General features: G+C 49.1%; 1 protein-coding gene across 17 annotated transcripts in view; it reads right to left on the bottom strand.

Moving 5' to 3' along the window:
* Cacna1a (calcium voltage-gated channel subunit alpha1 A) overlaps positions 1-12135 on the bottom strand; it is a 300508-nt gene that overhangs the window by 117925 nt on the left and 170448 nt on the right. For all 17 annotated transcript variants that reach the window (XM_036186919.1, XM_036186915.1, XM_036186917.1 and 14 more), the window contains one exon: positions 7833-8026. In XM_036186919.1, the coding sequence (XP_036042812.1) occupies positions 7833-8026 (194 nt within the window). The remainder of the gene's footprint in view (positions 1-7832; positions 8027-12135) is intronic.

The following is a 12135-nucleotide window of genomic DNA, read 5'->3' as shown; positions in this document are numbered from 1 at the left end:
GGACAATCTAGAACATTATCAGCAGGAGGCAGTGTACAGGTGTGGAATTTTGTCTGATGACGGGATACCATAAGAGCCCGAAGAACAACAGCAAGTGAAACTTTCCACACACAGACAACATGCATGTGTGACTCCGACATGTTGTATATTCTTCTAAGACAAAACCAGCCACTTCAGAGGGAAGTTTCATGATAGACACAGGATGTTTTGAGGGGAGGTGGAACATTCCACCTTGCAGGGAAGCTCCTTAACTTTAGGAAGTAAACAACTCAAAAGCGTTAGGAAGCCCCAGAAACCGACCAGATTCACTGGGCCCCTCTCTCCCCCAAGTGTACATAAGGGCTGTGGACAGACTCGCAGGCACACTGAGCTGTCTGGAAGAAGCAGAGATCAGACAAGTCACTTGGGAGAGATTCAGATCACTGAGCCATCTGAGAGAGTTTTCTACCTGTTGACCTGGCTGCAGGTGCAGTAGTACATTTGAGGTCTCCAGCTTTTATAAACTGTCACCATCGTTGAGGTGGGTTTTGGTGGTACAGCTGTCTTTGAGTCATTTTGTTCCTTTAAGTAACCCCTCATCCACACTCCTGTAAGTAACCCCAGTAAAACTTACTTGTTCACCAAACTGGACTTTGGTGGTGTCTGGACTTTGGTTCCCTAGCTGAAGTGGGTAGATGTTTGTTTACAGCTCTCCATGAACAGTGTCACACAACAGCATGATACACTCTGTAGCATGAACGCAAAGAAAAGGCTAACTATGATGTGAAGGTACCTGTGACCCCAGCTACACTGGAAGCTGATGAAGGATGACTTGAGCCTAAGAGTGCAAGGTCAACCTAGGCAGCACAAACTGTCTCAAAAACTAACCACCTGCCTTTAATCCCAGCCTGGTCTACACAGAGAATTCCAGGCAAGCCAGACCAAATAGTGAGACCCTGTCTAAAAAGTAACAAAGTTAAGACAGGGCTGGGAGTACTTAGAAGAACACTGGCCTGCGTCAGACGCTGAGTTCCATCTTCTGCAACATGGGAAAATAATTAGATACATCTATTGTTAATGTATTTACTCAAATAATTAAAACAAAAAGTCACTTTTAATCATGGACGCAGACAGGATTCTGAAGAAAATGAATGTCCAAGACCCTAGTCCACAGCCTGTTCTGCCAAGCCTGGCATCCCAGTGCTTTGCTCTGAAGGACTCTGAAGAAAGAGTCCCTGGAATATGCGGGACAGAAGGCAACATGGCTCTGCGTTCCTCTTGGTACCGTGGAGCTGAGAGCTTCTCGTTCGAGTTCCTCAGGCTAAATATAGTTCTGGGAGACAGCGCCAGCAGCAGCAAGCTAGAAGAAGGGCTCTGGGCTGCCACGTGGGGTGGCTCATAGGGGACACGGGCTGGTGGAGGGGTGGTAAGGCGCTCTGACTCAGTTGCAGCTGTCCACACTGAGTCCCTGACCAGGCCTGTGTGACAGTCGTGGACTTTTGGCTTATTGAAACTGACTAAAATCCTCTTGTGAATTCCAAGAAGGAGTGTACAACCATTTGTCCTCAGGTGGGAAAGCTGAAGTGCAGAGAGGCAAACCCACATACTCACTGGCTTGTGGTTCCGAGTCTCCTGGGAGTGATGCCCAAACCATCAGGGCAGGCCCTAATCCTGTGTCCTTTCATAAGGAGGCAGAGAAGGAAGGGGCAACAGGAAGGGGAAGGCGGGAAGAAGCCTGTCAGTGAGGAAGAGACAGGAAGGATTCCCTACAGGTGTCTGAGGGTCATGGCCTGCTGACAGCTCCAGAGTGAGGGCAGGCCACATTTCTGCTGTTTTAAGTCACTCAGCTTGTGGGAGGAAGGGGCAAGGAAAGGACATATTTTTTAGAGACAAAGCCCCAGTGCCCTGCTTCCTCACGTAGCCTCTGAGTGACAGTCTTTCCGGGTTTGAGTTCACCCAGTGGTGAAGCCCTCGAGGAGGCCAGCACCCCCACTATCAGCTTCTCAGTTGGGACCATCCTCAACACAGCACTGTTTTGGAAAACATGTTGTATGTGAATAGCACTGTGATAAAAAAAAAAACCTCCTGACAAAAGCACCCCAAGGGGAAAGTATTTCCCTCCAAGTTCAGTGTCCAGTCCCTCAATGTGGGGAAGTCAAGGCAAGAGCAGCTGCCACCCCGCAGTCAGGAAGCAGAGCGGCAGGGGCTGCGTCTGGCTTTGTTTCCCCTTTTTATACAGTGCAGGATCCCAGCCTAGGAATGGTTTATTCCCCTTGGTAGTTACTGAGGTTTTCTCCCTCAGAGAATATCATCAAGATAGTTTCCCCCTCCCACCCTGAGCTGGGAGGCAGAGGCAGGAGGATCTCTGCGAGTTCAAGGCCAGCCTGGTCTACAGAGTGAGTTCCAGGACAGCCAGGGCTACACAGAGAAATCCTGTCTTGTAAAAACAAAACAAAACAAAGCAAAAAACAAAGGCCGTCCCTCCCAGGTGTGCCTAGAGGTGGGTCTCTAGGTAATTCCAGGTCCGGTGAAGTTGACAATACTCACTATCATGTCATGTTCTTGGGCCCTGTAAGTAATCCCCCTCATTCTTGTTTCTGTGAGTTTCTCCACACCCAGACTCCTGAGTAAGCCCCGTAAATGTGCTGGTTTGCCAAACTGGACTCTGGTTGAATGGATCCTTTGGCTTCTCCTAGGTTCTCTATCTGGAGTGAACAGACCTCTGTTTATTTCCCGAGGAAAGGTTAACAGCACCACAGCACACAGGCACGCAGCAAAATGGCTTCCCCGTTTTTAACTCAGGTCACTTCTGGCCGCGCTCGGTGTCCATCTCATGTGAAAACCAGTGGCCCCCAAGAGCTGGAGGATTCTGACTCATGAGCAGTGCTGAGTCCTAGCATGGTGCCTGGCACTTAGTGAGCACTCGGTAAATACTCTTCAGGCTAAGTCCCAGAGAAATCCTGAGGTACCTCTGCCGTATGGTTTATTTTCCTCTGTTTTCCTTCAGCCTGGCTCATTCAGGAAAAAAAAAAGAAAAAAAAAAAAAAAAAAAAAAAAAAGAAAAGCCAGAGAAGATGTAAGGAAAAAGAAAAACAAAAAACCAAAAAAACAAAACACCTCAATTTGAGAAAACAATCAACTCCATGGTTTCTGAGATAAGATGAGGTGGATTTGACCATGAAGAGCCAAGGTTTGGCAGTGACCCTGAGGGAGGCCAGAGGCCCAGTTTACACTTGTCAACACATTGATTCCCAACTGCTGTTACTTTTTGGGGGCATCCTTTCCCCATCCACTCTCAATACTGCCCCAGCTTGGAGAACCAGCAGTCCGTTGTTCTGTGAAGCCTGTCGGCACCCTGGCTTCCTCGGTTCCCTCTCTGGCCTTCACTTCCCTTTCCCCAATGCACAGCTTCAGTGTGGCTCCCAAGGACCAGGTCCTGCTGCTGGGATTTTGTCCTGGTTGTTCCTCTGGGCTTGGGAGGATTTCCACCTGACCCTTGGATGGTCTGTGACCCTTGACCCTGCCCTTAGCTCACATGTCTGTCTCACACCATCTCAAGTGCTCTACATTTACATGTTTTCTTTAATATGTGTGTGTATGCATGTTCGTGTGCATGGCTGGGTGAGGGAAGCCATGGGTATCCTTTATCCGGACAATTGTCCACCTCTTTGGAGATAGGGTCTCTTACTGGTCTTGGCCTTGCCCAAGTAGGTGAGGCTAGCCTCATGGATTCTCATCTCTGCCTCCACAATGCTGAGGTTACAGGCATGGGGCACCTTGCCTGGGAATCATGCTCAGACCCTCATGCTGTCAAGACAAGTGTCTTACTGACTGAGGTTCTGAAAAGTGAAAATCGGACTGGTGTGCAGCCCGGTTCTGTCCGTGAGTCACACTGAGTGTAAAATAGTCTGTGCTCACTGTCTTTGATCTAACAGTTTCACCCACTAGAATGGCAGCTCCTCAGTCCTGAAATGTCACCACACAGGAGGCGCTGCCAATACACATGCATACAGTAGGCATTCACGGGGTGCTGCATATAGTTGGCATTCAATGAATGCTTGTTGGATGAATGAGTGGTTGGCAGTCCCCCAGAATCACCTGATTTGAAATGGGACAAGTATCTGTGAATGAGAAAAGGCTTAGGCCACAGATTCATCCCGCTGTTTGTGATCATTAGTCAAGAGGTGTGAGTCTATTAACAGAGAGCAAACAGTTCTACTCTTCCCTTCACTGACATTAACCAAGGGAAAGAAATGGAGTAAAAGAGGCTCATGGGGAAAGGCAGAGAGAAGAGGAAGGAGAGAAAAGAGGAGGAGAAGGAGAGAGCAAGGAGGAGGGGAGAGGAAAGAGGAGACAGGGAATGTCTATGCAAATTAACGAACGGAAGAAACCCATATGGGGAATAAGACAAAGAGGGGTGCTGTAAGGACTAGTGACCAGTGTTGGATTAGAACCCTGTTTGCTTGAGATTGTCCGGGACACTCCGCAGACTAACCTCACTTGTAAGCCTCAGTTTCTCATCTGGAGGATGGTACCAAAAACACATATTAAAAAAAACAAACACATCTTAACACAGGGCTGGGTTGTTGTTGTTGTTTTGTTTGGTCTTTTCCCTGGGACAGGGTCTCACTATGTAGCTTTCGGCTGGCCTGCAGCTACTGAGTAGAACAGACTGGCCTCGAACTCACAGAGATCCACCTGCTTCTGCTTCCCGAGTGCTGGGATTACAGGCATGGCAAACTTGGCACAAGACTTTTGTTCTAAAGATTTTATTATTTCAGTGTGTGTGTGTGTGTGTGTGTATGTGTGTGATATGTGCACATGAATACAAGAGCCCACAGAGGTCAGAGGTGTGAGAACCCTCCGGAGCTGGGGTCACAGGCAGTTGTAAGCTACCTGAGGTGGGTACTGGAAATTGAACTTAGGTTCTCAGGAAGAACAGTATATGTGCTCTTAACCACTGAGCCATCTCTCCAGGCCCATGCACAAGGCAGTTTTTGAATCTCTAATTTTGGGCAGCAAGGTGGTGTTAGGTTGAGCCAAACGTGAGGTTGAGGATTTCAGTTACTCATAAACTATCACTTCAAATGCAGAGGCCACTGTGAGAGCCACAGAGTCTCAGAGTGCTACACAAAGTATTTGAAACTTGGCACTGCCACAAAACCATGAGACTTATGTGACCCACTGCCACATGAGCTGCCACTACAGATGGTTACTGATGCTCCATAATGGTTCTAGGAAAAAAAAAAAAACAAAACCTATTTATCTCTCTGTATCTGTCTGTCTGTCTATCTATCATCTTATGTGTTCCCTCAGAGGTCAGAAGAGAGCATCAGATCCCCTAGAGCTGGAGTTATAGGGAGCTGTGGAAAAAGAACCCAGGTCCTCTTAAAGAGCACCGTGCACTTTGAACTTCTGAGCCTTCTCTCCAGCCTTCTTTGGTCTTGTATGGAGACAGCGTCTCTCTAAGTAGCCCAGCCTGGTATCAAACTCTTAACCTCCTGTCTCAGCCTCTCCAGTGCCCAGATGACAGCTCTGTGCCAGCACATCCAACTCACAAATCTGTTTTTAAGATAGTTTATAAGAATTGCAATATACTTGGTTATCTCTATCTTGCTGTATGTATATGTGCATGCACAACTGTATATGTATGTATGTATGCATGCATGTATTTGTTGTGTGTGTGCCTGTGTGTATTTGAGTGTGTGCATATGTATGCATGTGTACATGTATTAGATGTATGTGCCTGTATGTGTACATGTGCATGTGTGCATGTGTTTGCCTATGTGTATTAGTATATGTCTGAGGCAGATAAGGCCCAACAGCAACATATATGTATGTATGTATGCATTTGAGTACTGCATGCATGTGTACATGTGTTTGTGTGTGTATGCATGTATAGGTCACAGGACAATTTTGGGTGTCACTCCACAGCTTTTTGCCTGGATTCTGTGGGTCAACCTCAAGTTCTCATATCTGTGTGGCAAGTAATTTCTCATCTGAGCCATCCCCCCATCCTCGCCCTGCTTTTTAAAAAGCAACTCTATACATTTATATAGAATTTAGCTTTGACCATGTAATCCCACTTCCAGGACATAGACCCTTCAGCCTCCATCTGCATCTACAAAAGCTCGACAAACCCAACTGTGCTCAGTGCACCGCCTGGACGTGGGCGGGGGCACCCTGACATTTCTCTCCGAGAGACTGAGCAGTAAACTGCGGCAGCAGCAGAACACAGTACTATGCTGCTGCACAAAGAATATGACCTCTGTCTTGCCACAAAGAACATTCTAGAAATTGTTAGGAGAGAGGAGTGGTGGGAAAAGCATAGAGTGACCCCATGTGCTGAGATGGACAATTCCGATTTTTAAAAAATGTGTGCATGCACATGTCTCGTGCCTGTGTGTGCAATGTGTGCATGCACATGTCTCGTGCCTGTGTGTGCAATGTGTGCATGCACATGTCTCGTGCCTGTGTGTGCAATGTGTGCATGCACATGTCTCGTGCCTGTGTGTGCAATGTGTGCATGCACATGTCTCGTGCCTGTGTGTGCATGCAGAGGCTGTATGTAGCTTCACACTGAGTACATTCTAATACTGAACAGGGTCTCTCACTTGAACCTGGTTAGTTTAGCTGGCCAGCTTGCCCAGGGACCACATCTCTGCCTCCAGAGCACCACAGTTCCCAGCAGGCCACCACACACATTCGGCATCCATGTGAGAATTCACACTTGTGATACCAGTACTTTCTCTACTGGACCATCTTCCCAGCCCAGGAGATAGATCTGGCTCTTCTCCTGCAGTCCGTCCTCCACGTCTGTGGTCAGGAATCAACACGTCTGCCCTGAGCATACTCAGCACACCTCGCCCACGCTCCTGAGCTACACAGCTTAAACCACATCTGAGGCACTAATGTAGCAAAGGCTGGCACACCATGATCCAGAGAATGGGCGGGTGTTCAGCTTCCGTCCCATTTCACACAGGGACTGTGAGCAGCCCTGGACCGTGGTGTCAGAGGGGCTCTGCAACCGACGGCCCATGGCTTCTGAAGGGTGACGACCGCACGGGTGTAAGTGGGCAGTGGGGAGATGTGCCAAGGCACAGGAGGGCTCATGGTGAGGGACAGTGACTGAGCAGAAGGAAGGCAGGGCAGGACAGGTGCCTTTTCAGATCTGGCTGTGGAGTGGCCACTTTCCAAGTGTTTCAAAGTGACTAAATCCACTACACTCTGGCTTCTAGAACCAGGTGTCTGTCATGTATTTAGAAGGGGTGACCATGCCCTGCACCCTTCTTCCTGCTGTTCAGTTCTGTTGTGCCAGTGGCTTGTGTAGATGTGTAGTGTCTAATGTGTGTGCCAGGCTCCAGCCACATTTGTGCTGGTAGCTGCCTACTGGGGTAAGGGGACACTTTCACACACATGCAAGGATCTCATGGAAATGCATGGATTTGAGCTTAAACAAAGAACTTGGGATACCAGGTAATTTAGCATGAACACCAACGTCCTCACCATCACCCCTGGCTCCCATACATTCCATATGTCATGGGAAGGGCATGCCCAGGGCTGGATGGCATTGCCTAGGGCTGGATGGCATGCCCAGGCTGATGGCCCCACTCCTTTACACATGCTGAGTTCAGGACTGCACATTGAAAGCATATTTAGCACCTGGCCGAGGCACCATTAGGAAGTTCTGTCTATGGACTATCAGGACTTCTACAGCTCAGGACTTGCCCAAAGGCCGGTGAGCTTCTGCCCTGGACTTTCCAAAGGCCTGAGCCTCATGACACCAGGAAAGGTGTCGGGCCCAGCTCAGGACTCCCCTCCCACGCCACCCTGTGTGCTCCAGCAGCACTCACATTGTAGAGGAGATCAGTCCAGCCTTCCATGGTGATACACTGGAAAACAGTGAGCACAGCGAACAGGATGTTGTCAAACTGAGTGATGCCGTTGTTCGGCCCTTCCCAGTACGGCTGACACTTGGTCCCGTTGGGGCAGGTGCGGGCGGGTTCCTCTGTCCCACACGGAGCTGGCGACTCACCCTGGATGTCGTCTAGAAAGGAGAAAGTGGAGAGTGAGAGGGAGAGGCAGGAAAAACTGACAGTCGTTATTGGGATGAAATATCAGTGTCCGGTTTTAGATCTCTTAATTCCCGTCCGCAGCACCAGATTCTTCAACTCTTGTTTTTTTCCCAGCTTCCCACCAGTTTAATTCTGTTTTCTTTTGCTGTTTGTTTGTTTGTTTGTTTGTTTTTGAGACAGGGTTTCTTTGTATAGTCCTGGCTGTCCTGGAACTTGCTCTATAGACCAGGATGGGTTTGAACTCAGAGATCAGCCTGCCTCTGCCTCCTGAGTGCTGGGATTAAAGGTGTGCACCATTTCTGGGCCCCTGTTCTTTTCTTTTTTGTTTTTTTTCGACACAGGGTTTCTCTGTAGCTTTGGAGCCTGTTATGGGCTAGCTCTGTAGACCAGGCTGGCCTCGAACTCACAGAGATCCACCTGGCTCTGCCCAGCCATGTTCTTTTCTTAACGTGTTGAAGCTGAGCCATTTTCTTTAAGGCTACAAATTGTCCTTCAAGTGCAGTTTTGACTGCATCTCAGAAACACTGTTATTATTTATTATTGTGAAAATATTCCCTGTGGTGGTATTAACAGGAATGGTCCCCATAGACTCATGTTCAAATGCTTGGTCCTCAGGAGTGGCACTATTAGGGGGCATGGCCTTGCTAGAGGAAGTGTGTCATTGGTGGAGCTTTGAGATGTTAGAAGCTCAAGCCAGGCCCAGTTTTTGCAGACCCACCTTTTGCATCCTGGACCCTGGCCCCATTACCTGCATCTGGACCCCATCTTGCATCTTGGACCAAATCTTCCATCCTGGTTCCCCATCATGCACTCTAGAACCATATCTTGCCATGATCATGGACCTACATCCTGCATACCTGGACCATCAACCTGCTTCTTTGGACCCACATCCTGCATCCTGGACAGCCAACCTTCATTATGGAAAGACATCCTGCATCCTGGAACCACATCCTACACCCCTGGACCTACATCCTGCATCCTGGACCCACTCTCTTCCTGCTGCCTGTGGCTCCAGATGTAGAACTCTTGGCTCCTTTCAACACCATGTCTGCCTGCTCACCAACATGCTTCCCGCCATGATGACAATAGACTAAACCTCTGAACCTATAAGCCAACCTTAATAAAGTGTTTTCTTTTGTAAGAGTTGCCATGGTCATGGTGTCTCTTCACAGCAATAGAAACCCTAACTAAGACAGTCCCCAATTTCCATTACTGTTTCTTCTTTGACCCATGGGTAACCAATAAATATTTCTCCGGAAAAACAAACTTGAGAGAGGGGAAGAAAGAGAGGGGGTGGTTTCCCATTCATTTATCACTGATCGCAACACGAGTGACTCTGGGCCAGCCTTGCTCATGTCTGCCCCTCCCCTCCAACACACACGCAGCAAATTTTGAAAGCAAATCCCCAACATCAGATAGACTCTCTCACACACAAGAAGTATGCCTCTTGGTTTCCAAATACTTGTGGCATTTTCTTTCTGGGCTTAATTGGCAGCCATGTGAGCCAGCATTCCATGCTGTATCTTTCCAGTCTTTAACTACTGGGAAGTGTTCTGTGCTCCACAGCATGGTCGGATCAGGGCACCATGAAATGTGTGTCATCTGGGCGTACCTGTAGAACCTTGCTGACTTTTTCTTCACAACATACATGGTGCCCTGGAGTGAGGGACAGGTACACATGGTTCCTACCCTTACCAGAGACAGAATGGAGCTTTCTTCCCCAATACCAGGAGATACATTGTGACATGTCAGAAGTGCCAGGGCATGCATGCTCCTTAACACCAAGACCCAACACAGCCTGCAGCAGGGGAAGAGGCTGAACAGGTCGGTCACATCCAAATCCTTTGGTACTGAAGAGAATGGGGAGACCCTGAACACTTGGGTCAACCTGGCCACAGATTCACTGTGTCGCTCTAAATCTTGGGAATCCTCCTGCCTCAACCTCCCGAGGGCTATGATGGCTGGTTTGAGAAGGCTCAAAAACAAAGACGACAGGCTTGAAAAGAAAACTAACAGCCAAGTGTATAAAAACGCGAGTTTCCACTCAACAGACATTCACTTTTCTGTGTGCAGCTGACTTGTCTGCACACACTTCAGCTGTCCCGCGGGGAAGGGGACCATATGGGACCCCCGCTGGATGGGGGAGTCAACATCCTGTCAACAGCAGGGAATGTGTCCGGTAGGGAGCGGCTCACACCTGTCATGCCAGCACCCAAGGGGTTGGAAGATGATTTGTTTCGGGCTAGCCTGGGCTATACAGTGAGACTGTCTTAAAACAAGACGCAGACTAAGCCAAAAACAAAACTAAAAAACAACAACAACAAAGTATAAAATAAACAAAGGTAACAAAAAGGCCCTGCTTCTCGTAGAGATAGCTAGGCTGACCCACACTAGACTTACACATAGTGAGTGTGGAGTGTGGACGGGAAAAGCAAAACCATTGGAGCTTAAGGCCCAGGGCTCTACAGAAGGCCCTAGGAAGATCACTGGTGTCTCTCGAACCTTCTCTGCCCCACTTTCAGTACAAATCTGGTTCACGCAAACCTTTGCGTGTTCACCTGGTTAATTCTGGTGTCCCCACCTCCTCAGGCCTCTGACAGGCACCCCCTCAATTTTCCTGTGAGTGGGAAGCATGGAGACAACAGCACATCAGTCTCCTTGCCTAGAAATGTGTGTGAGCCAGGGTCTAGTTCATCCAGGATTCTGGAAACTTAGAAAACAGGAAGCATTCCACTTTGTCTTGGAGTCTGTGAATGTGTGGGATGGCAGTGGGTGACAGGAAGTGGGCTCCCCGAGCCTGTGGCTGGGAACCGCCTATCTTTAGCAACATCATCCAGAGGTGTACTCGACCCCAGCCCCCTCAACCCCAGCCGCCGTCGACGCCAAGCACTCCAAGGGTTGATTCGAGAAACACAGCCATCCGGAGTCGGAGAAATTCAGCTATAAATATATTTTAAAATTAGCCTGCTGCCGGGGCGTCTGTGTATCTCTGTCTCTTACTCACACATCTTCCAGTCTTAATTGGGAGCTCTCTGGATTGCCTCCCGAATCCGGGCTTCTGTCCTCCATGGCTCCACCCACATCTGTCCCCCCACAACCCCACTGGGACCCCAGCCAGCCCTGGTTGGGGAAACAAAACAAAAACAAAAACACCCTGGACACTTCACACAGCCTGAGCCCCTAGGTCCTAAGTTTGGGTTCTTCTTTTGGGGCTGATAGACACACTATCTGTCTTCTGCCTGGATGAGGCCAGGTGCAGAAATAAATCTGCTCCAATTAACACCTTCTTCATTGGAGAAAGAAATAATTAGGCCATTCCGTATTGAGCAAATTTCACAAGCCCAGGAGAAAAGAAGCAGGAGAAAGAATAAATGAAGCCCCAGCCTTCCAGAACAACGTTCCCAGCTGGGACCTGACCAGGACACCATCCTCTGTGGATCTTCTTGGGGTTAGTGGGTGCAGTTGGTATCAGGTCACTTCTGCACAATTCCAGTTTTCCCTGGCTGCCTTTCCCAACAAGGTCCCACACCTCTCTGCCCAGGGGCTCATTCTTCCTCTGGCTATGGGAACCCAGACTGCCTGCTCTGGAGTAGGTGGTCCAAATACGAAACACAGGTACCCCCTCTTGTCTGAGTCTTCTTGGTTCTGGGGCATTAGGCAGCTCGAGTTTGGGGAGTCTAGGATGGAACCAGAAATGCATCTGGAAGGGCCTGCACCTCCAAATGTGAATTCAGCACGTGTCTTCCACATCGCTGGTCAGACCTGCGCCCCAGGTGCACCTCCATGTTGACCTCTGTGAGACCCAAATCACAGCTCCTGGACTCAGCCTCCCAAGAGTTACCTAAAGCATGATGGGGCATTGGGCAGGCAGGCAGCACCTGCTGGGTTCTGGGTTCTGACTGGGTGAAACAGGATCCTATTAGAGGCAGGGCTCCCACTGCCTGGGACATCACCTGTTAGGTGCTGGGTGCTGAAGGAGCAGAGTGGGACCTCCCTTGTTCGTACTCTGCTCTCTAGCCCTGCCCTCCATCTCCCTGGTGGGGGTATACTCTGTGCTGTCCAGACACGATAGCATTGCTCT

Source organism: Onychomys torridus, chromosome 5, assembly GCF_903995425.1.
Source record: "Onychomys torridus chromosome 5, mOncTor1.1, whole genome shotgun sequence".
NCBI lineage: Eukaryota > Metazoa > Chordata > Mammalia > Rodentia > Cricetidae > Onychomys > Onychomys torridus.
This window is presented reverse-complemented; position numbering and strand designations above follow the sequence as displayed.